Source organism: Galeopterus variegatus, unplaced genomic scaffold, assembly GCF_000696425.1.
Source record: "Galeopterus variegatus unplaced genomic scaffold, G_variegatus-3.0.2 Scaffold2153, whole genome shotgun sequence".
NCBI classification, from domain to species: Eukaryota; Metazoa; Chordata; class Mammalia; order Dermoptera; family Cynocephalidae; genus Galeopterus; species Galeopterus variegatus.
The window spans coordinates 18,728-41,066 of NW_007728264.1; the positions used below are offsets into that span (position 1 = coordinate 18,728).

Here is a 22,339-nt window from a genome sequence, read left to right on the forward strand (position 1 = left end):
GTTGTTGTCATGGTGATAGTTATGTCTGTCTTCTTCATTTTCATGGGAAAGGGCAAGAAGTGCCAAGGGACTCAAATGTGCATATCCAACATTTGGACCTTTGTTCTTTGAACTTTACTTAAAGAGGCACTCTCTCAGAAATGTGAACAGGATTAAGAAGTTTCCTTAAGATTAATAACTTAATATTTCTATGGGGTCTTTATTTCTTTTTTCTTTCTCAGAAGAAATATAGGTACATGTTAGATGCTTTACCAAGAAATTTAAATTTTGTTTCCTGCTGTTAGGTATTAATATTAACCGAGGCCTCCTATGCTTGGGAAATGTGATAAGTGCTCTTGGAGATGACAAAAAGGGTGGCTTTGTGCCATACAGAGATTCCAAGTTGACTCGACTGCTTCAAGGTAAGCCCAACGTGCCTCTCAAAAATAAAAGAGAGTAACTCAGAATGATAGTGCTGACAAAGCAAAGATGAAACACAGGTAAAAAGTCAGCTGTTTGGACTATCACATACACAGCCGTGTAATCGATAAATAGGAGACAGAGCTGTTGACAGGCAGACTTCTAAGATAATGGAAAGACTTCTTCATATATGGCTTTGAGAGCCAAGAAATCTGTGGAGTGCCAACTGTACTTGGTTCTTTGCCCCTGAAAATTAACTTGGTTACTGTTTCTTTAATTATAGTACTGATAAGCGGAATTCCCTGGAGAGTTAAAATACACCTAGAGGGGGCATCCTAAGAGTGTTTAATCCAAGTAGTTGCTCCTAACTTAATTTGGCCAGACCCCAGTTGTTTTAACCTCAACTTCTGAAATCATACTCTATCTCTTGAGAATGGGGACATATGCCATAGGATTCTAAACTGTATCGTTTTACACATCAGAAATCTTAGTGTTTTTATATTGACACAAATAGGAAGTTTGTAGATATCTAAGAATGTTGTTTATTGCTCCGAGTTTGAAGTTACCAGCCCAAATGGATGGCTATGCTTGCATCCTACTTGTTTGATTTCATCTCCTTCCGTTGTTCTTTATTATTCTTTTTCAGATTCTCTGGGAGGTAATAGCCATACTCTTATGATAGCTTGTGTGAGTCCTGCTGACTCCAATCTCGAGGAAACATTAAATACCCTTCGCTATGCTGACAGAGCAAGAAAAATCAAGAATAAACCTATTGTTAATATTGATCCCCAGACAGCTGAACTTAATCATCTAAAGCAACAGGTATAAGGGACTTAAAATATCATGGGGGAAATTACATGTATGTGAGTGGAACAGTAGAGCTTCTGTTTCTCAGTTTCTCTTCTATCAGAAATTTAGAGATGTTGGTTAAGCATTATTATGTTAGTTTGGGGACCTCTTAAAATAACTACTATTAACATGTTTGCTGTCCATTTAAGATTGGGGTGGCACTTTAGAGTTCACTGATAAGGAAGAAGTGAGCAGTGAGAGATGAGGCAAGAGAGGTAGACAGGGGCCTGAAGTTCTTTATATGACTCATATATGACTCAGTAAAGAATTTGGAATTCAACCTGAAAACTATGAAGAGCCATTAAAGAGTTTTAAATAAGAGGGTGATATGATGAAATATCTGTAAAAACAAGAAGGAGGTAGAATGTATAGGGCTTATGTGGTAACAAATTTGATATGGGAAAAGAAGGGTGGGTAGGGAGAGTCAAGGTTGGTTCCCAAGCTTTTGCTTGGGCAATTGAGTAAATGGCAGACTAATCACTGAGTCTGAATACAGGAGGAATACCAGAGTCAGGTAGGAAAATGGAAATGATGAGTTCAGTTTTGGGCATTTTGAATTTGAAGAGCTTGGGGGGCATGTAAGTAGAAATGTACAAACATGGCTGGTTATATGGGTTTAGTGTAGAGCCGAAGGTACAGATTTGAGAATCATCGGCATTTAGATGGTATCTAAAGTGATGGGGTAGATGAGATCAGAGATTGCCTCGCACATTAAATGATTGAATGAAGAAGAGAAGGCCAAAGACAGCTCTGTGGAACACCAGCATTTAAGGAATGGGGAAAGGAGAGAAGACAACAGTGGTGTCGTGGAAGCCAAGGAAATAACATTTCAAGGAGAGTTGTCAAAAGTAAAAATTTACAAAGAAGTTGTAAAGTAAGATAAGTATTGAGAAGTGTCCAGTGATTTTTATCAATAAGGAGGCTATTGGTGACCTCAGTGAGAGGAAGGTCGGGGGAATGATAAGAACAGGTTGCTGCAGGATAAAATAGATAGAAGTAGAGGAAACCAATACTCTTCTTTCAAGAAGGCAAGGTGAAAAAAGGCAGTAGCCAGGTTGTCAAGGGTCAAGGAACATAGGTCTGTGTTTTTAAAATATGGAAGAGACTTTAACAAATGAAAGAACCATTTGGGAGACACTGAAACTGAGAACAGGGACTAGTTGATAAGAGGCTGTCTCTGAGTAGTTGAGGTCCTAAATGCAAACAAAGAGAGATTTGCTCTAGACAGTAGAAGATATACCTGCCCCCAAGACTAGAAGAAGTTAGATAGAAAGAATATAGTGACACTACTTTAGAGGGAGGAGAAGGGAAATTGAGGGATTTTCAGCCTGATGACCTTTATCTTCTCAATGAAGTAGGAGGCAAGGTGATCTTATAAGAGCAAGTAATCAGACAATAGGGTTGAGGGCTTAAAGAGACCCACGGAAGTCTTGAAATCACTGTTACCAGAAATGGAAGAGGTAACTGACTAGGGGCATGAATTCGTGGTTCTATCAGTATGACTGGTTCTGCAACAGCTTGGTAGCCCTGGTGGAGGAGCTGAGAAGGCAGGCAAATAGATCGATGCAGGTTTGACAGGGTTAAGTTTTCTTGCCTTCCAGGGTATAGTACTCTTTCCACTGGAAATCTAGTGTTTCCCAGATGTCCAGTGCTCACTCCCTCTCTGGCCTTCCTCCTCAGTGGTAACTACTATTCAGTTAATCTCTTTTCTTCCCTTTCCTTCTTCTTTACCTCCTTCCCTCCTAGGGATCACTGTAGAGGATATAAGCATATCATTTGAATTATAAAATACCATAATGCATTCTGCCTGCCTATTTTCTTTTATGTTTATTTCTATTGCCAAAAATGCCCTTCTTGTTATTCATTTATTTGCTCATTCATTTTAACAATAAATATTTATTGAACACTATCATGCACCAGGTACTGTGCTGGCATACATTACTGAGCAAAGCAGACACAGTTTCTGCCTTCATGGAACTTATTGACTAGTTTGAGAGACAAACACTAAACATGTAATTACATGTTATAATATATAATATTATGTAATTATAAACTGGGATACTGTTCTATGATAGTATAAAATAAGGTCTTTTGTTATATATCTAGTCTGGAAAGACTTCCCTGACGTAGCAACATTTGAGCTGAGATCTAAGGGACTGAGTAGAAATTAGCTGTGCAGAAAAGAAGGAAGAGAGTTCCAGAGAGAAGAAACAGCATGTGTAGCAAAGTATAGTGGTTAGGAGCATTGAGACTGTAGCCAGACTACCCAGGTACAAATCCTGGCTCTATGACTAACTAGCAGTGTACCTTGGGCAAGTTCTCTGTGCCACAGTTTTCCTATCTCTACAGTGGAAATAATAATAGTACCTGCTTCGTAGGGTTTTTGTGAGGGTTAAATGAGTTAGTACATGTGAAGCATCTGGAACAGTACCTGGCATATAGCAAGTGCTAGAAGAGTCTGAATTAGGAAGGACTATAGTGGAAAAAATATAGAACTCAAAGAATGCCAGTTGGCTAGGGTATAGAAGCAAGGAAAGAGTATTCCAATATGAGGCTTGAAAGGAAGAAGAGGCCTGATCAAGGACTCACAGACCATGTTAAAAATTATGTTAAGCTGGGTAGTAACATTGATAATTTACATTTTTAAAAGATAGTCTGGCTGCTATGTGGAAATGGGTTATAGTGGAGCAAGAGTATACGTAGATTCATGGAGATCATTTAAGACGGTACTGCAGTAGTCCAAGTGAGAGGTACAGTACTGGTGGCTTGGACTTAGGGTAGTAGTGGTGGTGATAGAACCAGTAAATTAGATAAGAGAATGAGGATATGACACCCAGATTCCTAGCATGTGGAACTGGAAATTCACTGACCTTGGGTGTACTGGAAAAGGACTAGGTTTGAGGATAGTAGACAACTAAGTGGAAATATCAGCTAGCTAGTTGAATATAAAGGTCTAAAGTTCAGAAAGCCTCATTTGAGATAAATTTGAAAGTCAGTTTATATCTGGTAGCTGAAACTAAAGGTAGGGAATAAAAAGAGACAGTATAAAATAAAAAGACTGATACTGAGCTTTGAGGGACTTTACCCTTTAAAGGACAATTAGAGCAAAGATGAGCCAAGAAAGAGACTTAGAAGAGTAGCAGGAAAGCCAGGAAAGTGTGGTGTCTGGTAAGCCAAATGCTACCAAACTGTCAATCAAGTAAAATGAAGACTGAAAAATGCCCATCAAATTTAGTGACATACAGATCTTTGGTGACCTTTTGCTATTTCAGTGGACTGATGTAGGCAAAAATGAGATTGGAATAGGTTAAGGAACAAGTGAGAGGTGAGCAAAAAAATGGAGGCAATTTGTATAGACTATTCTCTCTTTGATTGCAAAGAAGAGAGAAATAAGGCAAGAGAGATAGGAAGTGGGGTTGGGAAGGATGCTTTTGTTTTAAGAAGGGAGAGACTTGAATGTGTTTTAATCTTAATAGGAAGGATCCTATAGAAAGGGAGAAGTTGAGATATAGAAGAGTGCAGGGGTAACAAGTAGAGTAAGATTCATAAGGAGGCAAGAAGACTGGGAATCCAAACCACAAGCAAGGAGACTAGTCGTAAGAGGCAGAACAGCTCCTCTTTTGTCATAGGAGGAAATGGAAGAGGATGCTTGCACGTGTACTCTGGTTTAAGATCCATCTCCATGAAGCCACCCTTTGACTGTTTTGGAGTTTCATTAATTTGCTTCTTCTTAAAACCCTAAAGTACTTAACTATACCTGACATTTAATGTCTTCTGTCTTGTATTATTTCCTACTATTTCAGGCTTTATGCTTGTCTTCCTCAACTAGATTATAAACTTGAGAGTAGAGACAATATTTTATTTTTGTATGCCCCTACATTGCCCAGCCCAGTGCTGAGTTTGATCTTTAAAAATAGGTGTTCAATAAAAATCATTAAGATGCTAGATAAAAGGGACAACTCACCTTCTAAGTAGTAGTTGTTCATGTAATGCTGATTGTCCGTTTATCATTGAATCATCAAACCTGATGCCTTCTGTAGTGCCTAAGATCTGCCTTAAATTTCATAGACATTGAGTAAAATTACCCTACTGCTAATTGTAATTTCACTGCCAAGGGATAATTAGCTTTTAGTTGGTGACTAGCTGATTGATTGATTTACTTACTTACTTCTCCTAGGTACAACAGCTACAGGTCTTGTTGCTACAAGCCCATGGAGGTACCCTGCCTGGATCTATAAAGTAAGAGTCATAGATTAATTTTTAATGTGTATTCTAGCAGAGTCTATCTCCTAATAGTTGTTTTCTCTTGATATACTGCAGTTACTGGTAGCACTTGGTGTCAAGTTAGGGATCTTAATCAACCTTGCTGACTACTTAAAACTTAGTTATCTTTAAAGCAGCCTGGTATAATAGAAAGAGCATGGGTTCTGGCCTCAGAAATTCATTAATTGGAATTCCTCTGTGAGAAAGAGTTGTCTCTTCTCCCCATTTATTTATTTGACTGTTTAGTTAAATCCATATAGACTCATGGATATTTATTTTATTCTATAGCATAACATCCATTTGTTTTATTGCTCAAATTGTTCCTGCTTTATCCATTAGGAGCTCCTTCAGGTTGGCTCTTGTGTCTTTAATGAGTCCTCAAGTTTTTGAGCATTTCCACAGGATGTTCCAAACCCATCTTGTATTTTTCCTGCCCCAGTTCTGGAATCAACCATATCTTCAAGGAACGCTGCTTTCATTTATTGAAAAATGGTATTTAGAAACCAAGATCTGGGCACTAGCAGTAGCTGTGCTCATTCTTACTAGAGTGTCACTGTTTCTAAGGTTGTCTCAGCAGTAGAGCTAAAAATAACTGCGTGTATACTAACCCACATACACACCCTCGTCTATATTTTTGTATCTATCTGTATATATATTAAAAACCATGATTTTATACTGATACCTCTGATTCTATTCCAACACTGTAGGATTCATTTTAGCCTTCCCCTCCTTATTTATAACTTCTTTCTACAACAGTGAGAAACCCAGCTCTCATTTTCTGCAGTCTATTTATTCTTCAATTCTAGTATACCCATAGTCTCAGAATTGCTTGTCCATACCCCTGTAAACATTTTTATGAACTTGATTACAGCATTTATGTACAGTTATTTTTATCTTTAGGCTTAGAGTGTCCAGACAAGATACCATTTCTCATAGTTACTGTTTATATTCCATTTTGGTTCCCCTCCCTCCACTACATCTCAGTTTTAATTATTTCTTTATATTTTAGGTATGTGAAACATTATAATGGATCTAAGAGTCAGAGTTATACAAAAAGATATATTCAGAGCAGAGAAATTCAAATCAATACCCCAGTGAGATATCACCTTATGCCCATTAGGATGGGTACTATGAAATAGATAAATGTGTGTAAATAAAATAAGGCAAAAATGACAAGTGTTGGCAAGGATATGAGGATTTAGAGAAATTGGAAACCTGTGCGGTGTTGGTGGGATCGTAAAATGGTGCAGCCACTATAGAAAATAGGAAGGAGGTTCCAAAAAAAATTAAAAATAGAACTACTATATGATCCAGGAATCCCATTTCTGAGTATATATCCAAAAGAATTGATAGCAGGGTCTCAAAGAGATATTTTTTATTTTTTTATTTTTTATTGAAGCATAATTGATTATACATATTTTGATGGTACAGCATTGACTACCATCACCTGTGTACAACATGTATTGATCAAATCAATATTATTAGCATGTTCATTATTACAAATTGTAATTATTCTTTATGCCTCTTACCTAATCTCTCTGCAACCCCCCTCTTACTTCCCCCTCCCACTTCTAGTAACCATAGATTTGTTCTCTCCTTCTGAAAGATCAACATATTATTATGCTCTTTTCTTTCCTTCCTTGCTTCCTTCCTTCATTCCCCTTCCTTCCTTCCTTCCTTCCTTCCACTTATGAGTGAGGACATGCAGTATTTCTTTCTGTGTCTGGTTTATTTCACTTAACATAGTTTCTCCAAGCTCATCCATGTTGCGGCAAATGGCAGTATTTCATTTTTCCTTATGGCTGGGTAGTAGTCTATTGTGTATATATATCACATTTTCCTTTTCCAGTCGTCTGTTCATGGACATTTAGGTTGTTTTCATATTTTGGCTATTGTGAATAGAGCTGCGATGAACATGGGAGTGCGGGTATCCCTTTGACATGATGATTTCCATTTCTTTGGGTATATACCCAGAAGTAGGATCATATGGTAGTTCTATCTAATTGTTTGAGAAACCTCCATACTGTTTTCCATAATGGCTGTACTATTTTACAGTCCCACAAACAGTGTAGGAGGGTTCCCCTTTCTCTACATACTCATCAGCTTTTGTTATTCTTGGTTTTTTTAGTACTGGCCAATCTAACTGGGGTGAGATGATATCTCAGTGTGGTTTTGATTTGCATTTCCATGATGCTTAGTGATGTTGAGCATTTTTTCATGTACCTGTTGGCCATTTGTATGTCTTCCTTTGAAACATGTCTGTTCAGCTCCTTTGCCCATTTTTTAATTGGATTATTTGTTTTATTACTAGTTGTTTGAGTTCCTTATATATTCTGTATATCAATCCCTTGTTGGATATATAGTTTGCAGATATTTTCTCCCACTCTGTAGGTTGTCTTTCCACTCTGTTGATTGTTTCCATGGCTGTGCAGAAGCTTTTTAGTTTGATATAATCCCATTTGTTTATTTTTTTCATTTTTTGTTTGTGCTTTTGGGGTCTTATTCATAAAATCTTTTCCCATTTCTACCTCCTGAAGTGTTTCCCCTATGTTTTCTTTTAATAGTTTTATGGTTTGGGGTCTTATACTTAAGTCTTTAATTCATCTTGAGGTAATCTTGGTATAAAGCAAGAGGTGCAGGTCTAGTTTCATTCTTCTGCACATAGATGTCTAATTTTCTCAGCACCATTTATTGAAGAGGCAGTCTTTTCCCCAATGTATGTTCTTGTTGCCTTTGTCAAAGATCAGTTGGCTGTAAGTATGTGTGTTGCTTTGCCTCCCACGGATTTGTCACCCCTTTTCCCCTGGGTGATGGAGCCACAAAGGATTACTCAAAGTCCATCTCTTCTGAGCAGTGAGAAGCCCCAAAGTGGTTAATCTCCCGGAATCCTCAAGAGAGAGGCATTCCTTTCATTTGGGAAATTAACCACAAATTGGGGTTCACTTCCCGCATTTATTCTCCAGGAAGTTACAGAAAGAGAACATAGATGGGGTTATAGTTTAACAATATAGGCTGGTAACATTTAGTAAAACAAGCTAAGTGACATTCCATAAGGCAATTTAAGTGATCCACCAACAAAAGCTTGATCTTAGCAAACATTCCGTCTCCTTACAGCAGCTTCCCAGTATCTTTACATATCAATCAGTAACTTGTCTGTCTTTGAACCAGCAACCTTGCTGTGTTACAATTCTTTATCTTACAACAGAGACTATAGCCTGGGGAAAATTTCCTGTTTTTTGCGAGGTCAACATTTTATACGTACTTTTAAGAAGTTAGACTAAACCTGAAAGTACAAGAAACTAGGCCCTGTGAAATATATTTGCTTTACAGTATACTCCACATATGTGGGTTGATTTCTGGGTTTTCTGTTCTCTTCCATTGGTCCAAGTGTCTGTTTTTATGTCAGTACCATACTGTTTTGGTTACAATAGCTTTGTAGCATAATTTGAACTTGGGTAGTTTTATGTCTCAGGCTTAATTTTTCTTGTTCAGGATTTCTTTGGCTATTCGTCATCTTTTGTTGTTCTATATGAATATTAGGATTGTTTTTTCTCTTTCTCTGAACAATGTCATTGGTATTTTGATGGGAATTGCATTAAATCTGTAGATAGCTTTGGGCAGTATGGACATTTTCAAATGTTAATTCTTCTAATCCAAGAGCATGGAATGTCTTTCCTCCTTTTTTAGTCCTCTTTAATTTCTTTCTTTCTTTTTTTTTTTATTTTTATTGAATCAAAATTGATTATACATATTTTGGGGGTTCAACGTTAAGATATGTTCATCAAATCAATATTACTAGCATATATATTGTTGCAAATCATACTGATTCTTTATGCCCCTTTTTCAGTCTCTCCCCATCCCCTTCACCCTCCAACCTCTGCCCTCTAATTACCCTAGATTTCTTCTCTCCTTCTGAAAGAATAATGGTTGTTCTGTTGATTTGTTGCCTAGATGATCTGTCCAATGCTGAGAGGTGTGATCGAGTCCTCCAATATTATCATAGAGCAGGTGCTTCTTCTGTCACTCTGGAATGGGCTTTGTGGAAACAGACATCCTCTTCTTGTCTTTATCTCTGCTGGTGACTCTCCTTGTGTCAATGCAATGCAGTGGCTGGTGGACCAGCTGTGTGTGGTGGTTGTGGCATCTAGCCACTTTCGTGGCAGCCATGGTTATTGTGGTGGCTGTGGTGGGCCACCCACATGGAGGTGATGTTTTTGGCATGCTCCTTTGTGCTGGCAGTGTTCCTGGTTGTATGGGGAGTCCAGTCCCAGCTCCATCCCTCGGGTCCGCCAGTGGGCCCCGAGGTGCTGGCATAGTGTGCCTGACTGAGGGGAGGGGGGCCCAGTCTTCAGCTCCATGCCTCGGGTCCCCAGATGGGCCCCAAAGCGCTGGTGCAGTGTGCCTGGTTGAAGGGAAGGGGGTCCGGTCCCCCAGCTCTATCCCTCAAGTCCCCAGGTGGGCCCTGCAGTGCTGGCATGATGTGCCTGGTTGTGGGAGGGGGCTTCAGTCCCTGGCTCCATGCTTCATGTCCTGGGGCAGACCCAAGGCGCTGGTAGTGTGTCTAAGCCAGAACTAATTTTTTTTACCTTTGCTTACTTCTAAAGTGGGGGAACTTCCTGTTGGGACCAGTATTTGCCTTCTGTGATTTAGCTAAATTGCTGCTTTGCCGCTGCTTCCCTATCGAAGGCTTTTTGTGCAGCACAGGTTATAATGGTCGACTTATAGGTACTTCCAGCTCTTCAGAGGCTCAGTGTACCAGGGTTGTGTAGTAACTCTTATCTGGGCCTGAGTCTTTTCATCAAACTGCACCCTATGCAATTTTATATTCCTGACCAGTCTCCTCTGAGTGGTCCTACGCTGATTGGGGTGCAGATCAGCTGTCCTTGCTGTGCCCCAGTATTCCCCCGGTGGGCCCGTCTCTCCCACTGCCTGTGCTGCAAACACTTCCTGTGGGATGGGCCATGCACCAGTCCCTTGCGATGACTCACTGGCCTCTGAGTGGCTCTGTTTTTTCAGTTGTTGTGGCTCTTCCCTCCTCAGTGGGTCCATGGGAACCCTATTAGTGGTCTTGCTGGCCTGGACCAGCAAGTCCCTTTTCTCCCCTGCCACCTCCAAGCAACTCCATCCAAAGGGCACAGCTGTGGCTTTTGCGGCTCCTGCTCCATGCACTCAGCAGTTCCAGCCTTAAAGCAGCTGCAGCCCAAAATAGTCAAAGCAGTTTTTTCTTACTCTCATCGTGGCTTCTCCCACCTTCATACACTCCATAGGTCCCTCCTCTTCCACTGAGCTCTAACAGCCCCAGCTTGGCTGTTGTTGCTTTTCTTTTTTTTTTTTAAAGATGACTGGTAAGGGGATCTTAACCCTTGACTTGGTGTTGTCAGCACCACGCTCAGCCAGTGAGCGAACCGGCCATCCCTATATGGGATCCGAACCCAGGGCCTTGGTGTTATCAGCACCGCACTCTACCAAGTGAGCCACGGGCCGGGCCTGTTGTTGCTTTTCTTTTTTTTTTTTAAAGATGACTGGTAAGGGGATCTTAACCCTTGACTTGGTGTTGTCAGCACCACGCTCAGCCAGTGAGCGAACCGGCCATCCCTATATGGGATCCGAACCCAGGGCCTTGGTGTTATCAGCACCGCACTCTACCAAGTGAGCCACGGGCCGGGCCTGTTGTTGCTTTTCTATACAGTTGTAAATTGGTTGATTTCTGGGCAAGAGTGATGCTGGGGACAGTCTATTCCACCATCTTGACCGGGACCTCTAATTTCTTTCAGTACTGTTTTGTAAATCTCATTGTAGAAATCTTTCACCTCCTTGGTTAAATTGATTCCTAGATTTTTTTGTGTGTGTGTGATGACTATTGTAAGTGGGCTTTCTTTCTTGATTTTTCTACTAGTTCATTATAGGAGTATAAAATGCTACTGATTTGGGGGTGTTGATTTTAAATCTGCAACATTACTGAAATTGTTAATCAGCTCTAAGAGTGTTTTGGTAGAGTCTTTAGGTTTTTCTATGTATAGGATCATGTAGTCTGCAAACAGGGACAGTTTGGCTTCGTCCCTTCCAATCTGGATGCTCTTTCTCTTTCTCTTGCCTGATTGCTCTGGCTAGTACTTCCAATAGTATGTTAAATAGGAGTGGTGAAAATGGGCATCCTTGTCTTGTTCCTGTTCTTAAGGGAAAAGCTTTCAGATTTTCCCCATTCAGGATGATATTGGTGGTGGGTTTGTTGTATATGGCTTTTATTGTGTTGAGATATTTTCCTTCTATACCTAATTTGTTGAGTCTTTATCATGAAAGATGTTGAATTTTGTCAAATGCTTTTTCTGCATCTGTTAAGATAATTATGTAGTTTTTGTCCCTGATTTTGTCGATGTGGTGTATCACATTTATTGACTTGCGTATGTTTAACCATCCTTGCATCCCTGGGATGATCACACTTGATCATGGTGTATAATTTTTTTGATGTGTTGCTGGATTCTGTTTGCTAATATTTTGTTGAAGATTTTGCATCTATGTTCATCAGAGATATTGGCCGGTGTTTTCTTTTTTTGTTGTATCTTTGGATTTTGTGTGAGGGTGGGTGATGCTGGCCTCGTAGAATGAGTTTGGAAGAGTGGCCTCTGTTTCAAATTTTTGGAATAGTTTGAAGAGAATTGGTATTAATTCCTTTTTAAAAGTTTGATTGAATTTGTCACTAAAGCCATCCAGTCCTGGGCTTTTCTTTGTTGGGAGACTGCTGACTATTGCTTCAGTTTTGTTGCTTGTATTGGTCTGTTCAGGTTTTCTATTTTTTCTTGGTTCAGTCTTGGTAGTGTCTATGTGTCCAGGAACTTATCCATTTCCTCCAGGTTTTCAAATCTGTTGGCATATAGTTGTTTATAATAGTCTCTAATGATTCTTTGTATTTCTGTGCTATTGATTGTAATGTCTCCTTTTTCACTTCTGATTTTTGTTACTTGGGTCTTGTGTCTTCCTTTTTTTTTTTTTTTTTTCCTTAGCCTAGCTAATGGTTTTTCTACTTTATTCATCTTCTCAAAAAACCAACTTTTTTTTATTGATCTTTTGTATCATTTTGGGGGTCTCTATTTCATTTAGTTCTGCTCTGGTCTTTTTTTTTTTTGTCAATATACAATGTGGTTGATTATTGTGGCCCATTACCGAAACCTCCCTCCCTCCTCCCTCTCCCCCCTCCCTCCCAACAATCTCTTTTCTGTTTGCTTGTTGTATCAACTTCAAGGAATTGTAATTGTTGTGTCTTCTTCCCTCCCCTGCTGCAGGTTGTTTGGGTATTTATTTATTTATTTTTAGCTCCCAGCAATAAGTGAGAACATGTGGTATTTCTCTTTCTGAATAAAATTTAAAAAATATATATATATAAATAAATAAACAAATTCATAAAAATTTTAGACTGTAAAATAAAAAATAGTATTGAAATAGTTTTTCGTCTAGTTTGTGCTCAAAAATAAACTTTCCATTTCAAAAAAGAGTTTTTGATTGAATGGATTGACAATGAGGAAAGATTCTGCTAAATAAGTTACAAGATGGGTATTTCCCATAAATTGAATCAAAATGTTATTTAATAAGATAAAACATTTTATCAAGAAATTGCTTTATAAAGTTACATTATAAGTGATGTTTCGATTTTCCTAGTTCTGCTCTGATCTTAATTATTTCTTTCCATGTACTACTTTTAGGATTGGATTGTTCTTGTTTTTCTGATTCTTAGAGGTGTAGCATTAGGTCGTTTATTTGAAGTTTTTCTATTCTTTTCATGTAAGTGTTTATCGCAATAAATTTTCCTTTTAGTACTGCTTTTGCAGTATCCCACAGGTTTTGGTATCAGGTGTCTTTATATTCATTAGTTTCAAGAAATTTTTTGATTCCCTCTTCAATTTCTTCTTGGATCCATAGGTCATTAAGGGCCTGTTTAGTTTCCATGTATTTGTATAGTTTGCAGAGTTTCACTTGTTATTGATTTCCTATTTTAAGCCTTTGTGGTCTGAAAAGATACTTGAAATGATTTCAGTTTTTTTAAATTTGCTGAGACTTGATTTGTGACCTAACATGTGGTCTGTCCTGGAGAATGTTCCATGTACTGATGAGAAGAACATATATTCTGCAGTTATTCGATGAAATGTTCTATAGCCATCTGCCAGGTGCAATTGGTCTAATGTATAGTTTAAATCCTGTGTTTCTCTGTTGCTTTGTTGCCTAGATCTGTCAAGTGCTGAGAGAAGTGTGTTTGGGTCCTCTACTATTATTGTATTAGGGTCTATCTCTTTCTTTAGGCCTCTTGCTTTATATGTATGGGTTCTCCAGTGTTGCGTGCATGCATATTTATGATTGTTACGTTTTCTTGCTGTATCGATCCCTTTATCATTATATTGTGGCTTTCTTTTTCTCTTTTTAAAGTCTGATATGAGAATAGCTACTCCTGCTCGTTTTTAGTTTCTATTTGCATGGTGTATCTTTTTTCCATCTTTTCACTTTTAGTCTGCGTGTGTCTTTACAGGTGAGTTAAGTTTTTTGAAGACAGCATATAGTTAGGTCTAGCTTTTTAATCCAATCAGTCAGTCTGTGTGTTTTTAATGGGGAATTTAATCCATCTACATTTAAGGTTGTTATTGACAGGTATTGTTTTACTCCTGGGACTTCATTGCTTTTTGTTTAGATGTTTTAAATATCTTTTTTCCTTTCTTCCCATTTTATTATTTGTCATCATTGTTTGTTAGTTTTTTGGAAGTGGTATGATTTGGTTTCCTTCTCTTGTTTGCATTTTTGTTTTAACAGTGGGTTTTGTTCTTTCTTTTATATTCATAATAGCGATTTTCATTTTTCAGTTTCCACATGTAGGGCTCCCTTGAGAATTTCTTATAGGGCTGGTTGTGTGGTAATGAACTTCTGCAGTTTTTGTTTGTCTGAGAAATGCACTGTTTCTCCCTTAATTCTGAAGGATAGCCTTGCTAGGTATAGAATTCTTGGCTGGCAATTTTTTTCTTTTAGTATTTTGAATATATTATTCCATTTTCTTCTGGCCTGTAGAGCTTCATTTGAGAAGTCTGATGTGTGCTCCTTTATAGGTGACTTGATGCTTTTCTCTTAATGCTTTTAGAATTCTTTTGTCTTTGAGGTTTGCCAGTTTGACTATAATGTGTCCCATGGAGAATTTTTTTGGATTATATCCATCTTTGGGCTTCTGTATCAGAAGGTCTTTGTCTCTCCTTATACCTGGGAAGTTTTCCATTATTATTTCCTGAATAGTTTTTCAATGCCTTTCCTTTCTCCTCCCCTTCTGGAATGCCCATGATTCAGGTGTTTGCGCATTTCAGGTTGTCTGCTAACTCTCTTAAATTTTCTTCACTTTTTAAAACTCTTTTTTTTTTTTTGTCCATCATTCTCCCATATAGCACTGCGAGCTGGCTGTCCCTTTTTCCTAGATCCATCTATATAAATTATGGGGCCTGTGACAGGAACAGCACTTTTCCATATACAAGGATAACTTAAACATTCACTTTTCTCAAAAATTTTGTTAGGTGCCATACCAAATTTGCAATTTGATAACCAAATTTCTGTTCCCTCTAATCCTGCTTGTAATAAATACTCAAAAGTAGCTTTTTCTATATGCAACCAAACTTCATCTGAAACTTTTCCCAATCATATGATTATTTCTGAAACCATACGATTTGCTAAAGCCACACATTTTTGTGCTTTCATTTTTATTTATCTGTCCTTGCTAGTTCCCTATCCCCACCAGAGCACCTTATGCTTTTGATGAACAGCTCCTGGAGCTACTTGATGCCACACAGTGCTAAGACTAACTATTTCCTTTTCTTGATATTAAGACATTCCTTCCTGTTGTGTTAACATTTGTATTACATCTACCTAATATTGAGCTTTTTTAGTCCATGCTCTTTTACTTAATGTATTTTGATCTCCTGTTAATAACTTCTAAATGTTTTCTGTTTGTATCTTAGGATGTATTTGTTTTATCCAATTGTTTTTTCCTAATACTTGTTGAACATCATTTAATGTTTTTGGTTTACTATCTAATAGCTGATAGCTATGTGGCTTCCACATTTTGGGTTCTAAAAGATATCATAAATATTTTACTGCTTCGTCCCCATTACTATTCTGTATTTTATCTTGTAGAGTTTCAAATCCCCACTTTTTAATTCCTCTTGTAGCTCTTTGAGTACTTGTTTATGTGTTTTGGGGGGGGGGGGGTTTGTTTGTTTGTTTTTTGTGACCAGTAAGGGGATCGTAACCCTTGGCTTGGTGTCGCCCTCACCGTGCTCAGCCAGTGAGCACACCGGCCATTCATATATAGGATCGAACCTGTGGCCTCGGCGCTCCCAGTGCCACTCTCCCAAGTGAGCCACGGGGTTGGCCCTACTTGTTTATGTTTGAATGCTGTATTATTTGTTCCTATTAAAATATCATCCATATATACATAACATGTTATGCCAGGGTGTTTTGCTTTCCATGGTGTTATTATTTTTTTCTAAAGTACATTGATACCCTTTTGGAGACCCTATCAACCCTTGTGGTAAAACTTTCCATTTAAATCTTATACCTGGCCCCGTATTATTCTTTTGAGGTACTGAAAATGCTGCTAACTCACTTATTTCCTCGTCTAATGGGATGGTGAAATAAGCATCTTTTATATCTATAACAGTAAAATGCTTTACCTGTGAAAAATCCTGCTGGATGAGGAATACCTAACTGAGTTTCTGTTCCTACATCTATTCCTTTGCTTAATTCCCTAAAATCCATAAGCATCCTCCACTTACCAGATTTCTTTTTTATTAAAAAGACAGGTGTTTTATAGAGATTTTCTGGACCTACTCTTTGTATCTTTTTTTCTTGTTCTAATTCAGCACACATTTCTTGTAATGCTTTAATTTTTTCTTCCAATAATGGCCATTGCTTAACCTGTGGTCCTCTAAATCCTGGTAACAATTTAAATGTCACTGGTGGTAACTGTTGATTTAACATTATACACACCAAGTGTACTCCAAATTTGCTTAAATTATCTCTCCCTAATAAATTTGTAGGAATGGGACACACTGCTACTTTGCCTAAAATTATTTTATTATTCCATGTCATTTTAACTTGATCATATTTAATTCCTGTTTGACTTCCCCCTATTCCCATTACAAGTTGCTGGCCTATGTTTCTTCCTATTGGGGGTGGCTTTGCCCAAATTGAAATATCTGCTCCTGTATCTAATAAAACCTTAATCTCTGTCCCTGCATATTGTATCAATGTTATTGGTCTTTGTTGCAAACTGGTAATTTGGGGTAAAGTGACTCAGTTGTCTCTTCCTCCACTGGTGCTGATGACAGAACAGGCTATGATACCATTGCCTAGGCTCCCTGTTCTGAGCCTGCTTTCCCGTTTTTTGTTCTGCATAACCTGGCAATGTGTCCCTTTTTTCCACATTTGAAACATGTAACATCTTTATTAGCTGTAGCCTTTCTTTAGCTGCTTAGTCTTTCTTCATATGAACTGGTTTCTTGCAATTGAAACATCTAAGCCCTTGCTGGCTCCCTTTTCCTTTACAAAGAGCTGCTGCAAAAGCCTCTGCCATCATGGTTTGTTTATGGGTCACTGTACCCACGGATCTGCAGCAATGTATCCTGTCAGCAGTTGCTGCATCCAGAGGTAAGTGAGCCATGATCTTTTTACAATCTTCATTTGCATTTTCAAAAGCCAATTTATCCTGTAAGTATCTACTAACTTCTACAGGTAAAAAATCCTTTTTAATGCTTCAAATAGCCTGTCCAAAAAATCCTTATATGGCTCGTACAATTTTTGTTACTACAGGTGGTTTCTGAACTAATTTAACTCCTTCCCTAAGTGCATTGACAGCGCACTCCCGGAAGGTTGATCTAGCTATTATCCATTGGGGTCCTGCCTGTGCATCTGGTAAATTATTGTTTAGGGATTCTCCTACTATTTCATCCCCTGTCAATTGTCTTCGAAGAACATCTTTCTGTATGGGGTTTTGTTGATCCTATTCATCTTTATATTTTGCTAACAATTCTTTTAGAATTGATTTTTGTGCAGCATTTCCAGGCGCTTGAGCAATCAAGCCTTTCACTTCTACCTGGCATAAATCCTGCATACATAAAACTTGCATTCGAGTGATAGTTTCTGAGCTCAGTAATCCATGGTGAGTAAAGATGACAAAGAAATCTGCCATAACTCAAGGGTGCAGAGAAGAGCACATAGTTCTTCCTGGACCTTGGACTACTGGGTACACCTGCTTACCTTCTCCTTGTGTATTTCTTGAGTCTGAGATCTGTCCAGCATCTCGAAACTCGAAATATACCTTTTCAACTTCCTCAGTGGTCCTTACCGCCACTCCCAACACTCCCCTACACAGAAATACCTGCAGGGCTTACACAGCTACAGACAATTCTGGGTGCTCTTGCTTTCTGAAGGGCACTTATCCCTTCCCTAAGTCCCCTGACATCTAGTGTTCCAGTTTCAGGAAACGTTGGGCAATAAATGTGTGCCCGCTGAAATGCCCTATAAATATCCTCAGGTGCCCAGTGTATTGTCTTCCGTGCTCCCTTCAGTCTCTCTACTGACTGGCAATGCTTAATGCCTTGCATAACTGAAGTAACAAGCCTTGCTGACGTGACAGTCCCCATCCTGCTTATAAGCTACTGCTTCCTGGACCTAGCCGCACAGACTCACCTCCACTGTCCTGCAGACCTCCGTCCAGTCCTTGGGTCAGCCTTCGAACCCCATACTGGGCGCCAATTCTGCACCTTTCTCTTGGTCCTGGAGGTCTCAGGAGGCACTACACGTAGCCTCTGCCAGGAGTCCCTCAGGGAGCAGGCCCACACACCGCCCTACCAAGAAAGTGCAGTAAGGTGAGTTGCTCAAAGCACGTCTTGAGCTAGGGGCTGCCACCTGGGGAGGTGGTCAACCACAGACCAGACACAAAGTTCTGGGGCTTACCGCACGCACTAAGCAACTTTATTAAATAAAAGCATGTCTTAATGTATGTTTTAGCCAGCTGTAAACCATTCCCCTGCCTCCCCATCTCCTAGGTAACTCAGTAGAAAGTCTTTCGTTTACGGTTAAGCCTTGTGAATTTTTGCTGACACAGTCTTTTTGCATTTTCTACTGACAGTCTACATCCAAGAGAGCAAGAGTGCCTCCATCTTTAATAGGTGTACTCCTTCATTTTCCTCCACTTTTTCCCCTCTTTTTTTTTGTCCATCTGGAAAAGACCTTCTTTGAGATCTGGAGTTCTTTCTTCTGCTTGTTCTAATCTGCTGTTTAAGTTCTCAGTTGTGTTTTTTATTTCATTGAATGAGTCCTTCAGTTCCAGGAGTTTTGCTACATTCTTTTTTAAGGCATTAATCTCTTTGTTAATTTCCTCCTTCATATCCTGGATACTTTTTCTCATTTCATTTTGTTCTCTAATTGAGTCTTCTCTTATCTCTTTGAGTTTTCTTGAGATCATTGCTCAGAATCCCTTTTCAGACATTTCAAGGTTTTCTTGCTCTATGGGGTCTTGTACTTGAGAATTACTGTATTCCTTTGGTGGTGTTATATTTTCTTATTTATTTGTATTTCTCGTGTCTCTTTGCTGATGCCTGGTCACCTAGTAGAGCAGTTGTTTCTTCTATTACTCTGGAGTGGGCTTTGAGGACAAAAATTTCCTCCTCTATTTGCAGACTCTGCTGGTGACTCTCGTGTCAATGTAGTCAAGTGTGTGGTGGGCTCCCTTCAGGGTGGTCCTGGCTGTTACTGTGGCTGTGGTGAGCCACCTGTCCTGCTGTCTTACCTGTTCAAAGAGATATTTTCATATCCATGTTCATAGCATCATTATTCACAATAGTTATGAGGTTGAAGCAACCTAAATGTCCATCAACAGATGAAGTGATAAACAAAATATGGTATATACATACAAAAGAATATTATTTAGCCTTTTAAAGGAAGGGAATCCTGTCACATGTTACAAAATGGATGGACCTTGAAGTGAAGTAAGCCAGTCATAAAAAGACAAATACTATGTGAGTCTACTTATATGAGGTATTTAAAGTAGTCATATTCATAGAAACAGAAAGTAGAATGGTGGTTACCATGGGCTGGGATAGGAGGGAAAAGGGAGTTGTTTAATGGCTATAGGTTTCAGTTTTGCAAGATGAAAAAGTTCTGGAGATCTATTTCACCACAATGTGGACATACTTAACACTACTGAACTGCATGCTTAAAAATGGTTAAGATGGTAATTTTATGTTGTGTGTTTTTTTCCACAATAAAAAAGGGGGGAAACCCACAAGAGAACCAGAAGATAATATAGGCAAAGTCTATATGCATATAGGTGGAGGTAAAGAGTGGTCTATGAATGAAAGTAATCACAGAAAACTGTATAAGAAAAGACTGAGGAGAAGGGGAAATGGGGAGTTGTTTAATAGGTATAGAGTTTTAGTTTTGCAAGATGAAAAAGTTCTGAAAATCTGTTGCACAACAGTGAATATACTACTGAAGTGTACACTTAAAATGGTTAAGATGGTGAATTTTAGGTTGTTGGGTTTTTTCCACATTTTTTTTAAAAAGAGAAAAAAAGATATACTCAATATGTGTCATTCTGTCTTCATCCCTGCTTCCCTCTTCCCATTCCACCCTTAATTCCACCTCTTTTCTACCACTACCACTATTCTCCCTCTCCCTGTATTTAACCAGTCTCTTTAGTTTCTGGTTTAGCCTTCATATATATATATATATATATATATGTGTGTGTGTGTGTGTATTTCCTTATATCCCTTCTTTCTCATATGAATTATAGTATACTGTATATAATGGTGGTATACTCTGTGGCTTTGCTTCATTCAATAGTTCCTAGAAATCATTTCTTATCAGTCCAGAGAATTCTTCCGCATTCTTTTTTATAGCTTCATAGTACTCTTATTGTGTACATATGCCATACATATTAATTCAAACACTCTCCTATGTATGTGCACTTAGGTTGTTTCCAATATTTTGCAATTACTAACATGCTACAGTGAATAAGCATGTGTATATATATTTTGTATCGTTAGAGGTTTATCGTCAGGGTAGATTTCTAGAAGTGGAATTGCTAGGGCAGAAGGTAAGTGCATGTGTGGTTTTGTTAGGTATTACCATATTCCCCTCCAGAAAGGTTGTACCAGTTTGCATCCCCACCGTAGTACATAAGAGTGCCTATTTCCCCACAGCCTCACCAACTGAATGTGTTGGTCATACTTTTTCCATTTTTGCCTGTCCGATGGGTGAAAAATGCTACCTCAGTGTTGTTTTAATTTGCATTTCTTTAATTACGAGTGAGTTTGAGCATTTTTTCATATGTTCAAGGGTCACTTTTCTCTTTTATAACATAAAGTTTGCCATTTTAATCTTTTTTTTTTTTTTTTTTTTTTGGTGGCTGGCCAGTAACGGGATTTGAACTCTTGACCTTTGTGTTAGTTGGACCATACAATATTCTGTTTTTTAATTTTCTAGTTAAACCACCGTACTGTTTTCCATAATGGCTGCATCATTTTACGTTCCCACCAGCAGTGCGGAAGTGTTTCAGTTTGTCCACATCCTCAACAATGCTTTTGTTTGTTTGGTTTTGTTTTTGTTTTTATAATAGCAACCCTAATTTTGGCCCTTGTTTTTAGCAATTCTTTATATATTAGTGACATTAGCCTTTGTCTGTGGTGTGTGTTACAAGTATTTTTTCTCAGTTTGTCAATTGTCTTTTACTTTGTTTATGGTGTTTTTTTGTCATAAAAAGTTTTTTATTTTTATGTAGCAATGTTTATCAATGTTTTTATTATTTCCTCTGGATGTTTTTAGCAGCCTTACTGAGATATAGTTTATATACTGTAAAATTCGCTCATTTTATGTGTACAATTCAATGATTTTTAGTTAACTTACAGAGTTCTACAACTATCACCACAATCCAATTTTAGAACGTGTTGGTCACCCCAAAAAGGATACCTTAAGTCCATTTGCAGTCATTCCCTTTCCCACTCACAGCCCAAGGCAACCACTATCTGCTTTCTGTCTCTATAGATTCTCCTATTGTAGATATTTTTATGTACATGAAACTGTGTAGTATGTGGTCTTTTTTGTCTGGCTTCTTTTCTTTATATTTTTCAGATTCATCCATGTTATAGCATGCATCAGTATTTCATTTCCTTTTATTACTGAACAGTATTCCATTGTTTCAATAAACCACATATTGTCTACCCATTTACCAGTTGATGGAATTTTGTGTTGTTTCCACTTTTGGGCTACTGTGAATAATGCTGCTGTGAACATTTCCTTGCAAGTTTTTTGTTTTGTTTTGTTTTGTTTGTTTGCTTGGTGGTTGGCCCGGTATGGGCAATCGAAACCTTCACATTGGAGTTACAAGTCCATGCTCTTACCGACTGAGCTAACCAGCCAGGCTCACTTGCAAGTTTTTATATGGACATATGTTTTCATTAGATAGATACCTAGCAGTAGAATTGCTGGGTCACGTGTTGGACTTTTTAAGAAACTGCTTGTTTTCCAAAGTGGCTACACTGTTTATATTCTCCCCATGCTTCTGGATTTTGATTCCTAGTTAAAAAGCCTTTCTCTACACCAATGTTAAAGGAATTAGTCCATGTTTTCTTCTAGTACTAATGACTTTTTTAAAATTTTAATTGACAGGGCCGGCCCGGTGGCGCAATGCTACAGTGCGCCACTTGGGAGCACAGCGGCGCTCCCGCCGAGGGTTCGGATCCCACATACAGACTGGCGGCTCACTGGCTGAGCGAGGGGGCGGGGCCAACCCCAGGCGTGCGGGCCC

The 22,339-nt window shown here is 38.6% G+C and overlaps 1 protein-coding gene across 1 annotated transcript in view; it reads left to right on the forward strand.

The window, feature by feature from the left end:
- The first annotated feature begins 289 nt into the window (after positions 1-289).
- The window catches only part of LOC103596959 (chromosome-associated kinesin KIF4A), an 85,867-nt gene continuing 63,817 nt past the window's right edge, over positions 290-22,339 (forward strand). Inside the window, exons 1-3 of the mRNA XM_008580744.1 lie at positions 290-401; positions 1,046-1,221; positions 5,426-5,487. Coding sequence (XP_008578966.1) covers positions 1,075-1,221; positions 5,426-5,487 — 209 coding nt within the window. The 5' untranslated portion in view covers positions 290-401; positions 1,046-1,074. The remainder of the gene's footprint in view (positions 402-1,045; positions 1,222-5,425; positions 5,488-22,339) is intronic.